This window comes from Temnothorax nylanderi, unplaced genomic scaffold (genome assembly GCF_030848795.1).
Source record: "Temnothorax nylanderi isolate EJ_2023f unplaced genomic scaffold, tnyl_v1.0 TNYL_tig0067_pilon, whole genome shotgun sequence".
Lineage (NCBI taxonomy): Eukaryota > Metazoa > Arthropoda > Insecta > Hymenoptera > Formicidae > Temnothorax > Temnothorax nylanderi.
This window is the reverse complement of record NW_027249129.1, coordinates 917,901-940,690: the sequence shown is the minus strand read 5'-3', so window position 1 is coordinate 940,690 and position 22,790 is coordinate 917,901. Positions and strand designations below refer to the sequence as shown.

Below are 22,790 nucleotides of genomic sequence, written 5' to 3'. Positions count from 1 at the left end.
CTGGCGGCTGGCCTCGGCCAGAGAGAAGAGAAAAAAGTGCTCTTCTAGTAATATTTATCGATCCGAAGCTTCAGTTTGTTTTGTACTTTATTCCACTAGCTTTTTGTCAACACTGCGGAGTATGGCGGCGCATGGCGGCACGTGGTTTATATCGCGTACATGTTTTGCACCGGATAATACTGTTGAAGTTTCGGAAATGCGACGTCCACATTTCTAACTAAAAGTGAAGTATTTGTGGAAGCAATCGTGGTCTACAGTTTATAATAAATCAATCAAATATGTTGCTGCAGCCTAAATTGACAAATACGTCGCCGAATTTCGGCAAACCACCCGACAAGCAGAACGAGGTTAGATTAATATATACGAAGTTATAGCAATAAAGCCAATATGAAATGACATAATTAAAATCATACTCTCATCAATCTTTTAATTTAATTAATTTAAAAAAATTGAGTTATATAAAGTCTATTAGAGGATTAATAATAAAATGTATTATTATTGTAGAGGATTAGCATTAATTACATTACATTAGCAGAAGCAGGAATAAGAAGTTTTAAGTCTGAAAAGTTAAATGAGATTTTTTTTTGAAAATATTAATATTACTGTACTTAAATGTGGTACTTATTCATATATGTGTGTCATTTCTAATTTTATTCTACTTGAAAGTGTAGCAATTATTCTTGACATAAAACTGTTTCATATGGAAAGTTGGAAACCCATGTAGAATCATTTTAATCTTTGACTATAGAAGTTACTTCTATAGTTAAAGATTTTAATGTAGCGAGTTGTATACAAAGTGAAACTAGAACCATGACATCAACAATAGTCGAGGAGCTGACTTCAATTAGAAGTAGTGCCTGTATATAATGAATAAGTACTGTAAATGTTAACATTTTTATTATTTTTATATAGATTTGCCTGTAAGCTTATGTTAATATAGTAGGAACCAATCTATATTTATGTTGCAATGTTTAAAAAAGCTATAGAATTTAATGCATATTATAGGAAAAATGCCTCGCTAAGGCTTAGATAATTTTACTATTTGTTTCAGCTATTGCAATCTCTAGGTGCGCCTCATGTCGAGTCCTTTAATTATATGCTAGAAGACGGCCTTTTTCAAGGTTTAAAGGACAGTACACCAGTGTATTTAACTCTGCCCAATGATGACAAGGTAGTCCTCAGGCTGGACGATGTATATATCTATAAGCCCACTGTTCCTTCTAATACAATCGGCGTGAAAACATATAAAGTATATCCGACAGAATGTCGACAGAGAGGTGCCACTTACAAGGGTAAGATAATAGTGAGACTTGGATGGTCTGTCAATGGTAAGGAGCAGGAACCTCTTGAGAGGGATTTGGGAGAAGTTCCGATCATGATCAAGGTAAAGTCCAGATATGATTTCCTGACTTTCACTTGTGTTAAGTCGCATTTACTCTACTTTATACGGTTGCATTCTAAATAGGTAATTTTATTTATGTTAAATCGCAATTTTTTTACACCTGATATTTTGCAGTCTAATCGATGCCACTTGAACAAAATGAGCCCTGAAGAATTAGTCGCTCACGGTGAACATGAAGAAGAATGGGGTGGATATTTCATAATCAGAGGCTTAGAGCGACTCGTACGTATGTTAATAATGACAAGACGAAACTATCCTATTGCTATCAAGAGGCCAACTTGGAAAGGTCGTGGGGCACAATTTAGCGACTTAGGTATTCTTTTGAGAAGTGTCCGGGACGACAACTCTGCCATTGTACGTATTTGAGTAGAATTTTTCTGCATGCACTATTTCTCTTGTCATTCTCGTACACGTCATATATTATCATAATTGTGTCTTTTTGCAGAATAATACACTGCACTATGTGACCGACGGCTCCGCAAAATTTGCATTTACGTACAAGAAAGCTACGTACTATGTGCCACTAATACTGATGTTAAAATGTTTAATAGACGTGACCGATTTATATATTTACAAAGCTCTAATCGCTGGATGTGAAGATGATCTTTATTACAATAATTGTGTCATGAATATGTTACGTGCTGTACACGAAGAAGGTCTACACTGGCACGAACAGTGTAAAGCGTACATAGGAAAGGTGTTTAAAGTAAAATTCTCCGAATTGCCTGCAGACGCGACTGATATAGATGTTTGTGATTACATAATCAAGTGAGTTTGAATTTCATTCAATAATTTATGTTACGTTGCAGTTTTCTGTGTAATCCTCAATTTAATTATTTTTATTATTTTTATCGCATAGACATTGTGTCGCTATTCATCTTGACGAGCCCACCGATAAGTTCCATTTACTTGTTTTTATGACCAAAAAACTGTTTTCGCTCGCGAATAACAAATGCGCCGTTGAGGGTGCGGATTCCGTGATGATGCAGGAGTGTTTACTGGGTGGGCACTTGTATCTTCAGGTTCTTAAAGAAAAACTATGTTCGTGGCTAGTAGGACTCAAACTTCATATTCTCAAACGTGCCAAGAGCGCTGGTAATAGATATATCTTAAATATGCGTAAGTATTTTATTTAAAATGTTGGTCTTTTTGTGGAAAAAAAAACTGTCAAGTTGGATTCATAGATGACTAATTTTTTTTCGAAATATACTTATTTAGAGGAAATGTTGAACGTCACTAAATTTCGAAGCAACATTGATTCGCAAATGGAGTACTTCTTATCCACCGGAAATATAAGATCATCTACTGGTTTGGGGCTCACGCAAACTTCTGGTCTTACGATTGTCGTGGAAAATATCAACAGGATGCGTTATATGAGTCATTTTCGTGCGATACACAGAGGCGCATACTTTCAAAATATGAGGACTACTGAAGCTCGTCAACTGTTGCCTGATGCATGGGGTAATTAAGAACTTTGCCGTAATTTCTACCGTAATTACAATAATAGATATACAAAGATTGTAAATGGTTGATTATACATAATATAAGCAATAATTTATAATCTCCTATTGTATACAATATTACACAGATATATTTATAAAGGTTTTGTGTAATATATTAATCTTTAAGTAATTATGATGATTTGTTTGTAGGATTTATTTGTCCGATTCATACACCAGACGGTGCTCCATGCGGATTGCTCAATCACTTGACAATGAATTGTATCGTCACGAAACATCCAGATCCAAAATTGAAAGCTGCTATACCTGCAGTACTGGTAGATCTCGGAATGGTTCCGTTAGCTATCGCGGATGATTGGAGAAATTCGTATAACGTAATGTTAGATGGGAAATTGATCGGCTTGATTCAGGACAAAATTATTAACAGAGTAGTATACAAGTTGAGGTTGCTTAAGATAAACGGTCGAGAAGTGAGTTGTAAACGTGATGCCTTTTGATTTGACTTGTAACATGGTATGGCACATGATATCCGATATATTTTATCTTTAGGTACCGTCAACATTGGAAATTGCGCTGGTGCCAAAGAAAAATGTTCCAGCTCAGTATCCGGGGTTATTCTTATTTACTAACGCGGCTAGAATGATAAGACCGGTTATAAATTTAGCTACGCAGAAGGTAGAGCTTATAGGAACGTTTGAACAAGTTTACATGGAAATCTGTGTGACCCCTCAAGAAGCATACGAAGGGGTAGATATATATAATTTTTATATTATTTTTTTGCGTGCGTTAATTTTTTTTAAATTTCTGTACAATGTGACAATTTTACTTTTTTTTTTACTAGTTGACAACTCATCAGGAGGTAAGCCCGACAACAATCTTCAGCAATTTAGCTAATCTCATTCCTCTGCCAGATTGTAACCAAAGTCCAAGAAACATGTATCAGTGTCAGGTAAGTCTATATTACATGAAATAATTAGCATGTTTCAATATTCACTGTCCATATTCTGTGGATATGAACTGCCACTTGCATATTCGCAGGGCATAAATAATAGTATAATAATATAATCCATGGAGCCCTGAATTAAAAATATTCCCACTTGCATCTGAATCTTGTGGACTGTGAATACATTAATAGCACATGATGCTGATTGAAATATATCAATTTTTTAATAATCTCGCAGATGAGTAAGCAAACAATGGCTACACCCTGTCACAATTGGCAACAGCAGTCACAAACGAAACTGTACAGACTGCAAACGCCTGCCGCACCACTCTTTAGACCGGTACATTATGATAATATTAACATGGACAACTTTCCGATGGGTACTAATGCGATAATTGCTGTTATCTCGTACACAGTGAGCTACAATTTTGCTATTTAATATTTTGTTTCTAGTATCAGTGATTTTACCTTTATATTTGTCTCACCATTCTATATCGATAATTTGATGTACAGGGATACGATATGGAAGACGCAATGGTCATCAACAAGTCGGCGTTCGAACGTGGCTTCGGACATGGAACGGTTTATAAATCCGAGTTTGTTGATTTGAACGATAAAAAGAGTTATTTCGCTCGTGATCCGGAAAAACCTGAACTTGTGAAAACAATAGATATTGACGGTTTGCCCATGCCAGGTATTATTATTAAAGAAGGAGACGCATACTATTCGTAAGTAGCTCTTGTAACTAGTAACTTCAATATCGTCACATTATGGTCTCTTTATTCTAAAATCTCATCGATGGTCTATGTATTTCACAGTTATTACGATGCTGATAACGTTCAGTATGTCGTTGGACGATATAAAAGCACGGAAAATGCTTATGTCGACACTGTAAAACTGTGTGGTACATTAAGTCAAGATCCCCGAAGAGCGTGCATTACATTCCGTATTCCTGTTAGTACAATTATTATATATATATATATATATATATATATATATATATATATACACACACACACATATGTGTGTGTATATTTTTATTTTACGTTTTCTTATTTTAAATACAATTTATATTTAGAGAAATCCCACTGTTGGAGATAAATTCGCGTCAAGAGCGGGACAAAAAGGAATCCTTTCGCGACTGTATCCTGTTGAGGATTTACCGTTCACGGAGACCGGGATGGTTCCCGATATTATATTCAATCCGCACGGTTTCCCGAGTCGTATGACGATAGGTAAGCCGGAGAATTTATTTTGTTGGAATACGTTATAGTTTACACCGATCACTTGATATGCGTATTAAATAGTAACTAACTAGTAAACTAGTTTGATTATTGGCTAATCAGCTCAAATATACAATTTGATACGCGTATCAAGAGATCGGTGTAAACTATGCCATAATATAATACAATGACGAACTGACGGCTTTCAATTAAACCTGTATTTAGCATGAGTATTCGAATATACAATATTAAAGATTATTTTTCTCATAAGAAATTATCAAGAAAATGCAGATGTAATTTTAATGTTAACGGCCGTGCAATAAATTATTTTCTATTATCACAGCTATGATGATCGAAGTGATGGCTGGAAAATCAGCGGCTGTGCATGGATTGGCTCACGATGCCACGCCTTTTAGGTTTGACGAAGAAAACACGTCCATAGACTACTTCGGAAAATTGTTAGAACTCGGTGGTTATAATTATTACGGAAATGAAAGAATGTATTCGGGTATTTATGGATGCGAGATGACCGCCAGCATCTTCTTTGGCGTTGTGCATTATCAGAGATTACGACATATGGTCTCTGATAAGTGGCAGGTAGTTAACTTATACGAATTTCTATATTAGCATCTAATGAAAATAAGATTTATTTTTTCATCTTTTCTCATATACTCGTTATTTGATTGCAATTCTCATTTGGCGAGTTTTTATTTGTCTCCGTTTTCTATATATTTTTAAATAATTTAATTTGATTATAAAATGAAACTAGGCTAAACGTGTATCGCATTTCTAGGTGAGAAGTACCGGACCGATTGACATGCTAACGAGGCAACCTATTAAAGGTCGTCGACGCGGCGGCGGTATACGATTTGGAGAGATGGAACGAGACGCTTTGATTTCTCATGGTTGCTCGTATCTTCTTCAAGATCGTCTCTTTCATTGCTCTGATAAAATAACGGTAAGATATGATTTTCTCCAGATATGCCAATACTAACTGATTAAGTATTACTCATCTATACACAATTTGATTATATATCTGATTAAAATAAATATTTATTTGCAGACTTTAGCGTGTCAAAAGTGCGGCTCATTACTCGGACCGGAATTAATAGTGAAAAGTATGTATTATGAAGATGAGAAAAGGTGCCGCTTGTGCGGTGAGGAAGATACGGTAGAGGAGATCGAGATACCATATATCTTCAGATTTCTTTTAATACAGTTGGCGTCCTGTAATATAAACGTTAAAATAAAATTTAGCCGAGTTTAACTAATCGTGAGAATGTGCCTATAATGCACGTGTATATATTGCGTGTAGTTTTTTTTCAACAGAATAAAATTTTATTTTCTTTTTCTAACATTCCAAAGAACAAATTCTATTCATAAAGCTAAGATATTACACGATAAAGTTCATTACACCGGCGTTTATATACCTATCATATATTCGCGATGTAAAACATCTGTATATACACAATTCGATCAACAATTTATATTACAAAATTAATTTGCCCAAAAGAGAAATGGATTCGATTATATATCCTTTTCTTTTTTTACAATGGTATATAATGGAAGGGAATGTAAATATCTTGAGTTGTGTGCTTTGCAACAAGCGAATGGTAGATTATATTACGCGAACTATATAATACTTTCGAAAATCTCTTGAAACCAGATATTTGTACAAGTTGCATAAATGTTCAAGCTTTTGCTGGCACTTGTGCTCCGGGCTTGTTAGTGGGTGCTCCAGATGCGCCTGTCTGGTCTTTCTCCAATTGCTTTCCAAGATACTCCCTAGAAAATAAACAGATTGAGAAGTAGTTACAAATTTTTATATACAAACGTTAAACAAGAAGTAAATATATATATATATAGAATATATGAAAATATTTAAAATGTTCTTTTAAATCAATTGTTTTAATAACATAAACGTCAAATAATGAAAGATATTTTAAACTCTGTAACTTACCAATTATGTACCATAAGTTTTTGCACTGCAAGTAGAGCCTCGTATCTAACGTTAGGATCCTCATGCCCAAGAAGCTGCATCACACGCTGTTTCCCGCCAAGTTGTTCAAGTATACTAAAATACGTGGAACGGGTGTTTTAATAAATTGCAGTTTTAGCAGTAAAAAGAATTTAACACGGTATTTAATGGTATTTTTGACGTACTGCTTGCCACGTGGATAATGACGCACGTATTCGCCAATGTCGAAACTGGCCACGCTAAGAACGAGCGGATCTTTACTAGTCTCTAATAGATGAACCAGAATCCGCAAGAGTTCATAATTCTTTTCGTTAAGACGACTGGCATTCTCGCGCCAGAATTTGCCCGATTTGTGAACGGGAGACCATTCTAGACGACCGGACTTCACTTCCGTCGAATATTCATCGAATGAACTTAGATCCTGCACGGATGCTTGCAGTTTGTCATTGAGGAACTCGATATCATCAGTGATGTCCTCGTCGTCGAATTTTCGTTGGCATAATATGGAAAGCTGCTTCAGTACTTTGCATTGCACCATAGCGATGCAATGTTCCTTGGCAACTTGTCCGTCTTCTACTTTCTCAATCAAATTCTATTAACACGAAAAGATACCAACCATGAAGTAATCTATATATATAACTATTTGTTTACTCTACAACACACTTCCGACTTACCCTGAACACCGCAAGTATAATACGTGTTACTTTTTCTTTGACCGAGTCGCTGAGTATATCGGCAAGAATGGGTATGACATTGAATCTGCGATACATAATTAATATATAATTAGATAACATAGCGATTAGATTGAATATTATCTACTAGAGTATCTCTGTAGTAAATCTCTAGTAATGTCAAACAGGGGATACGCTACTCACTTATTCATCTTTTCCGCCAAGAGAGGATTGAAAGTAAGTACCCACAGACAGAAAATAAGCTGATATTGCACTTGGAAGTTTACTCTGCCAGACAGAACACTGAGGAGGGTCGAAATTCCATCGACGGACACGAATGCAAAGCGATATTCGTCTATGCGAAGCATCATTTGTAGACATCGCGCCACTGATTGAATGTACTCATTGTTCTAAGTGAATAAAAATAATTAATATATACTCTATAAGTTTTTCCTTACAAAGGTATGGAGATAAGAAGAAACAAAGAAAATGAATCTTCCTTCAGTTTCAAGGACAAGCGTTTAATAAATATGTTGCTACATGCAAAAGTACGACAGTAAAATAATTCAATATTGTAAAAAGAAAAAGACATTTAGCACTTATATTGAGACAAAAGTAAATTTTATAAGTTTGCAAGTTGGCTTAAGGTTTTAAGGAATTTGCATTTATAAACGTAACATTCACATAAAATAGGCTTTTATAAAGCACAAATCATGCATATATCTATAACTATACTTTATCAATCAATTGTCCTAAACGTAAGAGACTCGTGATACTTTTCCGAGGTACCGTTAAATGTCCCGACGAATTATTAATGGCTCGCTTGTTGGCAGAATATAACTTAAAAAAACGTCATAATTCGTTTAGAATAATGAGTAATACTACTGATTAGTCGTTACAAAACCAACCGGGTTGAGCAATTCGTGCAGGTCATTGGCCTCCTTGGCCTGCTCCACAGCAGTATCTTGTTCTAGTCCCGCATGCAAGTCTGTGTGATCCTGAAGACCATCGAACTAAAACCCCATTTCTCTCATTTCTTTTTATCTATTACAAATTCTATTGTAATTTAAGGTTCTCTGAAGCTTGAGCGCGGAAAGCAGAATATCTAGTTGTCAGTCGCACGACGATTTATCGTTTTATTGGGTTAGTTATGTGCTTATTTTTAATTTTATATCTAAATTTTGTCGATTTTCCACGCAGACTGTTGCCACGTAAATTCTATAATCTCTAAATGCCACACAGACTTTTGCCACAACCCATCGGATTAGTGTGTTTACAAGTATTAAGTATAAGTATTATTTAATTAATTTTATAAAATAACAATATTGCAAATAATGTATATTAAATTAAATAATATAAAGCATGAAGTGTTTATATCAGTGTTAGTGTAATCCAAAAGCATTAAAAGGAGAAATGCCATCCTTTTCATTAAACATAAGTATAAGATGCATGATTATTTCTAAAGAAATCGTGCCCATACAAATATAAGCTAGCTCAATTACTAAAAACACATCGCATGCAGCACGCAGTTAAAAGTTTTCATATTAAAAGGTAAAACAGTAATAGCTACATGAAGCAACTAACTATATTATTAGCCTTTAAACAAAGATTGTTTCATTATTTGGCTACGAGATAAGTATACATTTTTTTTTATGTACAGTAAGGTGAATTAATCGATTAGTCATAGAATTCTGACTTTTTAATAATTTACTTTAATAATTTATTAAAAGACCCAGCGGCCAATAAGTCAGAATTCGATGACCCATCGAATTAATGCACTTTACTGTACAACAAATTAAGTAAAAAAATTAAATAAAAAAAAGAATGTAAGATGTACATAGAAAACTTATACATGCTCATAAAAAAATAGATTCCAAAATCCAAATAATCTGTATAGATTTAAATCAATCTATATTTAAGTATTATGAATATAGAATATATTTGATTAAAAAGTAATTATTATAAACTACTAGTACTCTGAAATAAAAATAAAATAAGTTATCAATCTTATTATACCAATAGTTGTTTCAACTTCTTGACTTGTGCAACATGCGTGCAATAATCTGTCAAACTCACGCTAAGTTTCAGCTGATCTTTGAGCCATGTTAAATAAAACTGAAGATCAGTTTTTTCCATGAAATCGTGACTCCAGCAAGCCAACTTGGCTATAATACGCGACGTCATGTTCATTATAAAGCCGTCTTGCCTGTTCAACAGATTGAGGAATGGTCCCCAGACAGATTCTCGTTTCCGCGTGGAGTGCTCGCGGAAGATTTCCACGCGACCGCGGTCCTCCTATAAATATTACACCAATTTCCATTAATAAATAAAATATCTTTTATTAAAATATTGACAAAATAACATAGTTAATAAAAAGATCCTTATTTAATCTATTATAATAAGAAAAAATATACATAAGAAAAATATATAATAAGAGAAAAGATGTGTTGCTATACCTGTAGCATATCATCAATCATTGTGAGAATATATTGAATCGTCTGATCTTTCGAAACGTGACCGAGCAAATTCAGGAACGTTTTAGCTGCCTGATGTGGATTCTCCTTCAGTTTATTCTCCCTTGTTTTAGTATCGCTGGAGTCAAAAGCCGCTATAAAGTCGTAGTCCTCTTTCGATATCATTTGTGATCTGCAAATATCATAAACGTTAGAATATTTCTCTACACGGGCAATACTATATATGTAGTTTTCTTGTCAAGCTGCAACCAGGATACACCCCAAAACTTTCAGATCGGATTTCTCAGGCACAATCTAACGCTCTCACATTTATATGCGATTACTTACTGGAAATACGATTGCCAATTAATTCGTTGATTCCTAATATCGGCAGCCTGCTGCTGGAGCACACTCGTAGCTGCCAGCATATCTGCAAAATCACATAAGTCGACGTTTAAGTGTTCACTGTTCAGCGCAAAATATGAAAGACAATAAAATAAACTTCATACAAGCCAGCGTTTGCAACAAGTACTTACGATTACAATTGTAAAACAAACAATAAAAACAGATCGCATCGCTGGGAGGGGCGCACTGTCAAACGAATCTCCTTCGCGCGACAAGAACAATCTGAATAATTACCATAATTCCCGATCTTCTCGTCCGGCAACGCCGGTATCATCTGCTTGATGTTCGCACGGTCCACCATGATTACTGTCGAGAATTCACGTCGATTTAAGAAATAATCTCGCTCGAAAAGCTCAGTGTTCGGTCCTCTTCCTCGTCCTCCTTGCCTCCTTCAGCTGTTCGATCACAAGACCACGCGAGTGCCAACCTGACTCTTGACGTAACGAAAATAATTATCACGAGACGTACTAGGATTTTCGTTTGTGCGCGGTGCAGCCGTGTTTTCGATTCCACGTGACCGGCGTAGCAAATGAGGCACGACGATGCATGTCACGTGACTTCCAAAAGCGCGGGCTCGGCCCAGTGATATATCGTACATGTACATGTACATCTCCATGTATATATGTATTATTTCATACAACATATTAATATTATTACACTTTGGCAAACTTATGTAATAAATAAACTGTATGTATATATGTCCTGCACAGTAAACATATATTTAAAGATACATAAATACAAATATAATTATATGATCGCACGACTACGTTTCAAACGACAAAAAATTGCAAAGAAAATTTAAATGCAACATTAATTTCATTATTTAAAGCACTTCATTTGAAATATAAAGAATATAAACGACATTTAGATCTCTTGACTGGCGTAGCAAATGAGGTACGATGATACATGGCATGCGACTTTCAAAAACGCAGGCTAGGCCCAATGATATATATGTATATCTTCGTGTATGTATTATTTCATACAACATATTATACTTTAGCAAATTTATGTAATACAAATAAACTATATGTATATATGTCCCGCACAGTAAACGTATATTTCAAGATATATAAACACGAATATAATTATATGATTGCACGACTACGACAAAATTGCAAAAATTTAAATGCAACATTTTTTTATTATAGCACTTTATTTAAAATGTAAGGAATATAAACGACATTTAGATCTCAAATATTTTGTCTTTTTTCAACAAAAATATCATCGTCCTGTTAGGATCTTTCCGAATTCTAAGTATACGTTTAAGGGTACATTTTTAGTATGTTCATATACCCATAACTTTTTTTCCAAACGATTTAAAAGGTCTAATTGTCCTAATCGACATGCTGCATCACGTTCCCATCTTATCATGGTAATGAGTTCTTGTCTACTAGATCGTTCCGCAACAGTCTCTAAAGCAATGGATGTCAATTCCTTGATATTCTTGTTTTGGACAGTATCGTTCTTGCTCAATGACCTCAGTAGTTCTATTATGTCTGTTTCGATGAGTTTTGCAGCAAAGTCTTCCATGTTTCTTATCATACTTAGCACAAATATAATACCCATTTCTTGTATGTTACTGCTTGGATTAGTGAGTAAAAAGCGTAGGAATTTCAGCCAGAAATTCGAGTCAAAAACTTTCTTGCAAGCCTCTTTGTTGGCCACCGTCAGCTTCACTAGAGCTGCAGCTGCTGCGAACTTAATATCTTGATTCTCGTCCTTGTACAATACCATAAGATAATCAACTCGAGAATTATCCTGCTCGAAATACTGGATAGCGACTTCACGGCTTAAAAACAACAGGTTTATAAAATTTGCAGACGCCAATTTCAAACTATTATCCTCGTCATTCAGAAAGGTCTCGATCTTCTGAAATACTCCTTTGGATATATGTTCTCGCATGCTGTCGTTGACTTCAGCTAGATTGGACAAAGCTGTTAGAGTCTGGCAATTCTCATTAACGGAACACTCCGGGTTCAGAAGATTTACGAACGGTTGAACAACCTCCGTGATTAGATGACCAGGAAATGCAACCTCAGGACGTACCGTGAGTCCCAAATGGACCAGGACTTGCGAAGCAAGCTTCTTTCCCTTGATTGTGCCATCCAGCGCTAATGACAACAATGCCTCCGTGCCGTCTTGTCGAACAACTATTTCTCTCAATTTCGGTTGATTGCATATCGCGTAGAAAACGCGCGCTATCAATTCCTTGCAGTTCTGACTGTCCGTTTTGGCGAGGTTCACCAGAACGCTGATCACATTGGCCTCCACTAATACGCACAATCTTTCTACGAAGTCGTCGCCGTCCAGTTTAGATTCCTCGGGAAAATGATATTTGACAAATTTTGTCAATTCTATCATCTCGGGTTCTTGCTCGTCATAAGCATTGCACAAGTTCACCAACGTCGTAAGCATACCGAAGAGAACCGATTGATCACCAGTCTTGGCGATCTCGATCATCATATGAATGGCTTTTTTATCCTTGATCAACTCCTGTTTGACTCCGGTGTTGAAAGTCAGATACGACAGACCTTTTATGGCCAATTTTCTCATATTTTTTTCTTTCTTTGAATTAATCAACAATCGTCTACAAGCCTCGGCCAATTCCTTGGTCACTCCATCCGCGAACGGTCTGATAGTCGCGTCTGGGTCTCCAGAACTACCTAACTTACTTAAACCCAGTAACGCTCGAACCCGAATTGAATCATCCTTAGATTGACACAGCTTTTTCAATATATTAACACCTTGGTTTATGATCGCGTCGACCTTGTCTTTTCTGGTCACAGCGGCAACGATACATTCGAGAGCCACTGTCTGCTGCAATATATCATCCGTTCCCGCCATAACGAGGATCATCTCTAAAATCCCTTCTTTAGCCACAACTGCGTTTCCAACATCTGACGGGCCGAATAATAAGGTTGTTATCGCAACTACAACACGCACCTGTAAAGCAATCGATTAACTATTAATTAAGTTTTACGTTTCATGAAAAAATATTGATTTAAAATCAAGAAAGCTACAGTGTTATTTAATTTTGATAGAAAATAGGAGAAATTTCTGGTAAATTACACTTCAGAAAATACTACAGATGACAAAGTCATATTCTTCAGTAAATTTTGATTAAACTCTGATATAATCGTATTTTAATTTAAAATTCACAGAATATATACAATATCAACAATTGACATTTTTGCTTTTTTTTAAGTTTCAATTGCTCAAATAAGCTATAGTCAAAAAAAGATACTCGGCTTTTTATTTTGAAACAATTCAAATGATAAAAAAAGATCGAAAGTTACAAAATTCATACTTTAGATTGTATGTCAGGCAAATGCAATTTATCTTCAATAAATTCATCAACGGCGTTGGTAAATGTTTTCTCATCATCACAATTCTTATACACGTTTTTATATACCATTGCTAAGCACACACTGGTTATAGTTCGCGTGGAAGACGTGATGTCTAGCAAAGACTCAGAATTGTATTCCTCCATTTCACTGGCTACCTCCATCAATCTTTGCACACCGCGAAGTTCGACAAATCGTTTGGCCCAGTCTAACATAGTTACGCAATGAATGTTACCCATAATAAGTTTTATTATTGCGTCTCTAGCAGGGCCTGTTATTGTTCTACTTGTTATACTGTACAACAAGCACAACATAATCGTGTCTATTTCCTTTTGCGCCTCGCATAAATCCTCGTTGAGATTTGAATCGGGTTTATTATTCATGTCGATGTAAGTGTTCAATATGTTCTAAAACCAAAATATGCAATAAACTTTTGATTACTAAAATATGTATAAAATAACTACATGTATTTTACTCGATAATTACCTGTAAACAATATTGAGACGCGTTAACTCTCTCTATAGATGTGCTGTTCATTAGTTCCAGACACCAAGACAGACCGACGTATTTCATAACAAACTTAGTTCGACTGAAATTGTTTTCGCATAACTCGCCTACAATACGAATCGCGCTGCAGATCACTCCCTCGTTCTTTTCCACTTTCACAAGTTGAACGATTTTGGATACACCTTCCTTTTTGAAGATCTCCTCGGCACCAGTTTGGTATCGTGCGAGCACAAGCAAATTATTCATAGCGATTTCACGTTCCTTTTCACTTGCGTTCACGTCAAATGCTAGATCCAGCATTTCTGATACCTAATACAAAGCAAAATTAAGCGTATACTTAAATATAATGATCTGCAATAAAAATTTAAATAAGTGACATTATATTTGTATAATGTAATTTTTACCCGTATAGTGTGCAGATTATTAATTAACAAAAATTAATAATTATATAATAAAAGAGACAAAAACTCAAATCCATTTGTCAAATTATATGTGATATTGAGTGAAACAAAAACTCTTACTAATAAATCCAATACGAAAAATGTGTTACAATTATTATTTTATCTAGATTAAATTATCATGTCTTGATAGTTGACAAACTTTTGTAATAGTTACATATATTTACCTTAGGACTAGTATGTGAGTTTTCCTTACGTTCTTGTACAATTTTAAGCAAGCGTCTCGCTAAGCGTTGAAAAACTTCGTTATTGGGATCAGATGAAATAATCGTCGTTGCATCCCGATATGCCTCCTCAAATCTTTCTAATGCTTCTAGTGCTTTACATCTTCTACGCAATGCGGTGTTACAACATATCTTTAACGCACTGTTGCAGTCTTCAATCACTTTCTCGTAATCGCTCAGCTTTGAATAAGTAAGAGCTCGATTTGTGTAGTACATTCCTTTTATAGAATCTTCCTCTTCTAGTTTCAGTGCATTTGTATAGTGACTTAATGCTTCTGACAAATTGCCTTCATAATACTCATCGTTACCCTTCTTGTTCCATTCCTCTGCACTCATAACTGACTTACTCATGGTGAAATAATTCTACAACACAAATTATATGATGTTGCATTATAAATTTTGACATAGAAAGAGTCTGACATTTTATATCTCTTGGTATATATGTATTATCTTAAACGTAAAAAGCATACAAGATGAAATTATTACTAAATAATTATATGCATGCATGAGAAAACATATGTATAATGGATCAAAAATAAGCGCACAATTCAATAATAGCAATGCAACTTCTAGTGTAAGACCTGCATGTAAATTGTAATCAATTGTTGCAATAACTTCTATACTAGAAAGTTGACTTTCTAGTTAAACAATGGAAAATAACAGAAGTCAATAATTGAAGTCATCATTCAGCGTTCGTTCTCAGAATTTCTAGAAGTTGTGCATATTACAGTTAGACAATATGGAACCATTTATTACGTCTTAATGCGACAGATATGCAATTATGTACGCTTTGCTGCAAGAATCAGGGGTAATTTACATTCCTCCCTTTTTTTGCGTCGAAAATTCAACTTCCCTGACTAAAGAGAGTCTGAGAAAGGCGAGCGAATTACCTGAGACGCGTGATAAATTTTAATAACCTTCGTTCAGGCCGTCGCGTCGGTGAAACAAAACAGAATGTAAATTCTTTACCTGTCGGACAGCTTCCTCTTCTCTCTCTCTCTCTCTCTCTCGTAACGAATCTTTCGTGCTGCTCGAAAACACTAGCTTTTCTCTGATTTTCAACTAATCGAACTTTCAACAAGCGTAACTGAACCGGCAAACATTAATGTAAGGCCATTGAGGGCGCGGGTCGCGACTCAAGTAACAGCGTTTATAGCCACGTGACCGGCGTAGCAAATGAGGCACGACACTGCATGTCACGTGACTTCCAAAAGCGCGGGCTCAGCTCAGTGATATATCGTACATGTACATCTCCATGTATATATGTATTATTTCATACAACAGATTAATATTATTACACTTTTAGCAAACTTATGTAATAAATAAACTGTATGTATATATGTCCTGCACAGTAAACATATATTTAAAGATATATAAATACAAATATAATTATATAATCGCACGACTATCGTTTCAAACGACAAAAAATTGCAAAAGAAATTTAAATGCAACATTCATTTTATTATTTAAAGCACTTCATTTGAAATATAAAGAATATAAACGATATTTAGATCTCTCGACCGGCGTAGCAAATGAGGTACGATGCTACATGACATGCGACTTTCAAAATCGCGAGCGGCCTCGGCCCAGTGATATATATGTATATCATCGTGTACGTATTATTTCATACAGTATATTATACTTTAGACAATTTATGTAATACAAATAAACTATATGTATATATGTCCAGCACAGTAAACGTATATTTCAAGATATATAGACACGAATATAATTATATGATTGAACGACTACGACAAAATTGCAAAAATTTAAATGCAACATTTTTTTATTATTTAAAGCACTTTATTTAAAATGTAAGAAATATAAACGACATTTAGATCTCAAATATTTTGTCTTTTTTCAACAAAAATATCATCGTCCTGTTAGGATCTTTCCGAATTCTGAGTATACGTTTAAGGGTACATTTTTAGTATGTTCATATACCCATAACTTTTTTTCCAAACGATTTAAAAGGTCTAATTGTCCTAATCGACATGCTGCATCACGTTCCCATCTCATCATGATAATGAGTTCTTCTCTACTAGATCGTTCCGCAACAGCTTCTAAAGCAATGGATGTCAACTCCTTGATATTCTTGTTCTGCACGGTACTGTTCTTGTTTCTCAATGCTCTCAGTAGTTCTATTATGTCTGTTTCGATGAGTTTTGCAGCAACATCTTCCACGCTTCTTATCATACTTAGCACAAATATAACACCCATTTCTTGTATGTTATTGCTTGGATTGGTGAGTAAAGAGCGTAGGAATTCCAGCCAGAAATTCGAGTCAAAAACTTTCTTGCAAGCCTCTTTGTTAGCCACCGTCAGCTTCACTAGAGCTGCAGCTGCTGCAAACTTAATATCTTGATTCTCGTTCTTGTACAATACCATAAGATAATCAACTCGAGAATTATCCTGCTCGAAATACTGGATAGCGACTTCACGGCTTAAAAACAACAGGTTTATAAGATTTGCAGACGTCAATTTCAAACTATTATCCTCGTCATTCAGAAAGGTCTCGATCTTCTGAAATACTCCTTCTTTGAATATATGTTCTCGCATGCTGTCGTTGACTTCAGCTAGAGTGCACAAAGCTGTTAGAGTCTGGCAATTCTCATTAACGGAACACTCTGGGTTCAGAATATTTACGATGGGTTGAACAACCTCCGTGATTAGTTGACCGGGAAATATAACCTCAGGACGTTTCGTGAGTGTCAAACGGACCAAAGCTAGCGAAGCTTGCTTCTTTCCGTCGACTGTGCCATCCAGCGCTAACGACAACAATGCCTCCGTGCCGCCTTCATCAACAAACATTTCTCTCGCTTCCTCTAGAACACATATCGCGTTGAAAACGCGCGCTATCAATTCCTTGCAGTTCTGACTGTCCGTTTTGGCGAGGTTCACCAGAACGCCGATCATATCGGCCTCCACTAATGCGCCCAATCTTTCTTCGAAGTCGTCGTCGTCTAGTTCAGAAAAATCCTCGGGAAAATGATATTTGACAAACTTTGTAAATTCTATCATCTCGGGTTCTTGCTCGTCATAAGCGTTGCACAAGTTCACCAACGTCGTAAGCACGAAGAGAACCGATTGATCACCAGTCTTGGCGATCTCGATCATCGTGTGAATGGCTTCTTGATCCTCGATCAACTCCTCTTTGACTTTGGGATTGAAAGTGAGATACGAAAGACCTTTTACGGCCCACTCTCTCATATTCTTTTCTTTCTTTGGATCAATCAACAATCGTCTGCAAGACTCGGCCAATTTCTTGGCCGCTCCATCCGCGAACGGTCTGATAGTCACGTCTGGGTCTCCGGAACTACCCATCTTGCAAAAACCCACTAACGCTCGAACCCGAACTGAATCATCCTTGGATTGACACAGCTTTTTCAATATATCTACACCCTGATTTATGATCGCGCGGACTTTGTCTTTTTTGGTCACAGCGGCAACGATACATTCGAGAGCCACTGTCTGCTGCAATATATCATCCGTTCCCGCCATAACGAGGATCATCTCTAAAATCCCTTCTTTAGCCACTACTGCGTTTCCAACATCTGACGGGCCCAATAATAAGGTTGTTATCGCAACTACTACACGTACCTGTAAAACAATAGATTAACAAGTCATTAATTTTTACGTTTCATGAAAAAATATTGATTTAAAATCAAGGAAGCTACAGTGTTATTTAATTTTGATAGGAAATAGGAGAAATTTCTGGTAAATTACACTTCAGAAAATACTACAGATGTCAGAGTCATATTCTTCAATTCGATTATTTTGTTATAACCATATTTTAATTTAAAACTTACAGACTATATGCAATATCGACAACCGAAAAGGAAATTTTCTTTGACATTTTTGTTTTAAAAATAGAGAGTTTAAATTGCTCAAACCGGCTTCAGTTAAAAAGATACTCATAAGAAAAGATCGAAAGTTGCAAAATTCATACTTTAGATTCTATGTCAGGCGATTGCAATTTATCTTCAATAAATTCATCAACGGCGTTGATAAATATTTTCTCATCATCATAGTACACGTTTTCATGTATTTTTGCTAAGCACGCGCTGATTATAGTTTGCGTGGAAGACGTGATGTCTAGCGAAGATTCAAGATAGTATTCCTCCATTTCACTGGGTACCTCCATCAATCTTTGCACACCGCGAAGTTCTATAAATCGGTTGGCCCAATCTAACGTAGTTACGCAATGAATGTTACCCATAATAAGTTTTATTATTGCGTCTCTAGCAAGGCCTGTTAACGTTCTACTCGTTATAATAGACGACAAGCACAACAGTATCGTGTCTATTTCCTTCTTATGCGCCGTGCACAAAGCCTCATCGGGTTTTGAATCGGGTTCATTATTCATGCCGCTGTAAGTGTTCAATATATTCTGAAACCGAAATATGCAATATATTTTTAATTACTACAATATACGTAAATACACTCATTTTATTCGATATTTACCTGTAAACTATCTTGAGACGCGTTAACTCTCTTTATAGATGTGCTGTTCATTATTTCCAAGAACCAAGGCAAACCGACGTATTTCATAACGGACTCGGTTCGAGTAATATTGTTTTCGCATAACACGCCTACAATACGAATGCACTCCAGATCACTGCCTCGTTCTTTTCCACTTTCACAAGTTGTGCGATTTTTGATACACCTTCCTTTTTGAAGATCTCCTCGGCACCAGTTTCGTCACATGCGAGATCAAGCAAATCAGTCATAGCAATTTGACGTTTTTTCCCACTTGCGTTCACGTCAAATGCTAGATCCAGCACTTCTGATACCTAATACAAAGCAAAATTAAGCGTATACTTAAATATAATAATCTGCAATAAAAATTTAAATAACTGTGACATTATATTTGTATCATGTAATTTTTATCCGTATAGTGTGCAGACTATTAATTAACATGAATTAATAATTATGTAATAAAAGACAAAAACTCAAATCCATTTGTCAAATTATGTATGATATTGAAACAAAAACTGTTACTAATACTTACATCCAGTATGAAAAATGTATTTCATTTTTATTCTCTTATCTAGATTAAATTATCATGTTTTGCGAGTTGACGAACTTTTGTAATAGTTACGTATATTTACCTGGGCACTAATATGTGACTTTTCCTTACGACGTTCTTGTACAATTTCACGTAAGTGGTCCACTACGCGTTGAAAATCTTCGTTATTAGGATTTAATGCAATAATAATCTCTGCATCCTGATATGCCTCCTCGAATCTTTCTAACGCTTCTAGTGCTTTACATCTTTGTAACAATGCTTTGCTACAACATATCTTTAACGCACTATTGCAGTCATTAATAACTTTCTCGTAATCGCTCAGCTGTAAATAAATACCAGCTCTATTTCTGTAGAGACATGCTTCTTCAGCTTTGTCCTCCGTTAGTTTCAGTGCGTTTGAGTAGTAACTTAATGCTTCTGACAAATTGCCTTTCCTAGACTCTTCGCAACCCTTGTGGTTCCACTCCTGTGCACTCATATCTGACTCTGTCATGGTGGAATAACTCTACAACACAAATTATATGATGTTACATTATATGTTTTAACATAGAAAGAGTCTGACACTTAATACTATATCTCTTGATACATGTATTATCTTAAATACAAAAGGCATAATTATTACTAAATAATTATATGCATGTATGAGACAATAGACATGTATGAGCCTGTTTATTTTAGCTGAACTACTCGCACAGTTCATCTTTCCTCTTTTTCTTTTCACATTGGAAAGAAAAAGAGAAAAGATGAACTGTACAAGAAGTTCAGCTGAAACAAACAGGCCTAATATATGTATAATGGATAAAGAATAAACGCACGGTTTAATAATAACAATGCAATTTCAAGTGTGTAATCTGCATGTAAATTGTAATCAATTGTTGCAATAATTTCTAGATCAGAAAGTTGACTTTCGTTGAACATTGGCAAACAACACAGAAGAAGTCAATCATTTAAGTAATTATTCAGTGTTCGTTCTCAGAATCTCCAGAAGCTGTTTGTGCATATTAGACAATGTGAAACTATCCAGACAACGTATGACGCTGTATGCAAATATTTGATTTCGTCTTAACGCAAGAGAAAGAGATGCAATTATGTACGCTATGCTGCAAGAGTCAGGGACAATTTACATTTCCTCCCTTTTTTATGTCGGGAATTCAACTTCCTCGACGAAAGAGAGTCTGAGAAAGGCGAGCAAATTACCTGAAACGCGCGATAAATTTATGCGTGAGCATGAATCTCATTCCATCGACATTTTTTCTTACGTAAAAATATAGTACCGTCAACCGAGTATTCGTTTTTCAGTTTTTAATGCATCTCGAGTTCTTTGTTCATTTCTTGGATTATTAATGACCTCGTGTGCTCTCGTGTGGTTTCTTTTCCCGATTATTACTAACGTATCTCACATCATTTTTAACAGCCTTTGTTATATTGTTGAATCTTCGTTCATCAGACCGTTTGCGAAACAGAACAGAATATAAATTCTTTACCTGTCGTATAGCTTCCTCTTTTCTCGTAACGTTCTTCCGTGCTGCTCGAACACCCTAACTTTCTCTACTTTCCTCGACTTTTCAACGAGTGTAACTAAATAAACCGGTAAGAATTCAAATTGCGGGCAAATCTGTCGCGGCTTACATACAAGTCATGTTTACAGTCATAGTGTTTACGTTTACGTGACTGAGGTAGCAAATGAGGAACGATACTGCATGTCACGTGACTTCCAAAAGCGCGGGCTCGGCCTAGTGATGTATATCTCCGTGTACGTATTATTTCATACAGTACTTATATTAATATACTTTGGCAAATTTATATAACAAATAAACTATATTTACCTATATATGTATGTCCCGCACAGTAAATATATATTTAAAGATATATAAACACGAATATAATTATATGATTGCATAACTATGTTTCAAATGACGAAGTTGCAGAAATTTAAATGCAACATTTATTATTTAAAGCACTTTACTTAGTTCCATTATGCCTGTTTCGATGAGTTTTGCAGCAACATCTCTTCCACGCTTCTTATCATACATAGCACAAATATAACACCCATTTCTTGTATGTTATTTTTCAGAAATAAGATGGATAATATAAATAATTTTTAGAAATAGTTAAACGAAGGTCAAATAAAGTTCTCTTTTTTCTATTTGATCGAAAATATTTCACTCGACTTAATGCAAGCGCTCAAAAACCCCGATTCGTCTAGCAACATTATTTCTAAAATTTCTGGATTTTCTGGACTAATAATTTTTTATTAGTTTATTAGAATTTTAACTAAATTGCGTTTATCTACGAATTTTACACATTGCGATCGATTAGATGTTCGTTAAATTATTTAAAAAATGCAAGGTCCTTGGATTTAATTAAATTAATTGTTCTGACTTTAATACATTGCGTAAATAAAACGATTAGCTTTCTGTTTGAGAGACACACAGAGATAAATTGAAAAAAAGCTAGACTTATGTGAATGTAAAAAAATGCTTTATGTTCTTGAAAAGTACAATAATTTTTAGAATCGTTTCTCTTTCGTTATATATTTCCTTCGTTCCTATTTGGAACGAAAAAATTTTGGCGTGTTTTAAATCTGTTTTAGAATCGCATGAAAGATAATAAATGGGATAACAGACGGAGAAAATAGCGTTAACATTCACAAAGGCCATCCGTCTTAATTCGAAACAATTAAAGAACCCACG

General features: G+C 35.3%; 3 protein-coding genes and 1 pseudogene across 5 annotated transcripts; 1 reads left to right on the top strand and 3 right to left on the bottom strand.

Annotated features, from left to right (window-relative positions):
- The first annotated feature begins 14 nt into the window (after positions 1–14).
- Rpi135 (RNA polymerase I subunit Rpl135) lies at positions 15–6,385 on the top strand. The gene is made up of 16 exons (XM_071708425.1): positions 15–347; positions 1,052–1,384; positions 1,517–1,756; positions 1,848–2,170; positions 2,262–2,521; positions 2,621–2,863; positions 3,055–3,332; positions 3,412–3,609; positions 3,704–3,811; positions 4,044–4,220; positions 4,319–4,533; positions 4,624–4,759; positions 4,884–5,040; positions 5,372–5,625; positions 5,822–5,986; positions 6,092–6,385. The coding sequence occupies exons 1-16, from the start codon at positions 279–281 to the stop codon at positions 6,293–6,295; spliced, it is 3,360 nt and encodes a 1,119-aa protein (XP_071564526.1). The 5' UTR covers positions 15–278; the 3' UTR covers positions 6,296–6,385.
- Positions 6,223–10,950, bottom strand: Vhasfd (V-type proton ATPase subunit VhaSFD). Of its 2 annotated transcripts, XM_071708433.1 has the most exons (10): positions 10,770–10,950; positions 10,479–10,560; positions 10,134–10,323; positions 9,754–9,972; positions 8,586–8,690; positions 7,882–8,087; positions 7,681–7,765; positions 7,192–7,598; positions 6,989–7,102; positions 6,223–6,813 (listed from the first exon to the last, which is right to left on the bottom strand). In XM_071708433.1, exons 1-10 carry the CDS (start codon positions 10,834–10,836, stop codon positions 6,720–6,722), a joined length of 1,569 nt encoding a protein of 522 aa, XP_071564534.1. In that variant the 5' UTR covers positions 10,837–10,950; the 3' UTR covers positions 6,223–6,719. The 2 variants fall into 2 exon arrangements, with proteins under 2 accessions (XP_071564534.1, XP_071564535.1); XM_071708434.1 differs by lacking the exon at positions 8,586–8,690 and having other exon boundaries at positions 10,770–10,949.
- A 279-nt stretch (positions 10,951–11,229) lies between these two features.
- On the bottom strand, positions 11,230–16,323 carry LOC139773730 (protein unc-45 homolog B-like). 2 transcript variants are annotated; one of them, XM_071708419.1, is made up of 5 exons: positions 16,038–16,323; positions 15,012–15,431; positions 14,366–14,695; positions 13,843–14,286; positions 11,230–13,478 (listed from the first exon to the last, which is right to left on the bottom strand). In XM_071708419.1, exons 2-5 carry the CDS (start codon positions 15,417–15,419, stop codon positions 11,757–11,759), a joined length of 2,904 nt encoding a protein of 967 aa, XP_071564520.1. In that variant the 5' UTR covers positions 15,420–15,431; positions 16,038–16,323; the 3' UTR covers positions 11,230–11,756. The 2 variants fall into 2 exon arrangements, with proteins under 2 accessions (XP_071564520.1, XP_071564521.1); XM_071708420.1 differs by having other exon boundaries at positions 13,948–14,286.
- A 202-nt stretch (positions 16,324–16,525) lies between these two features.
- LOC139773729 (protein unc-45 homolog B-like) lies at positions 16,526–22,661 on the bottom strand (annotated as a pseudogene).
- Positions 22,662–22,790: the final 129 nt, after the last annotated feature.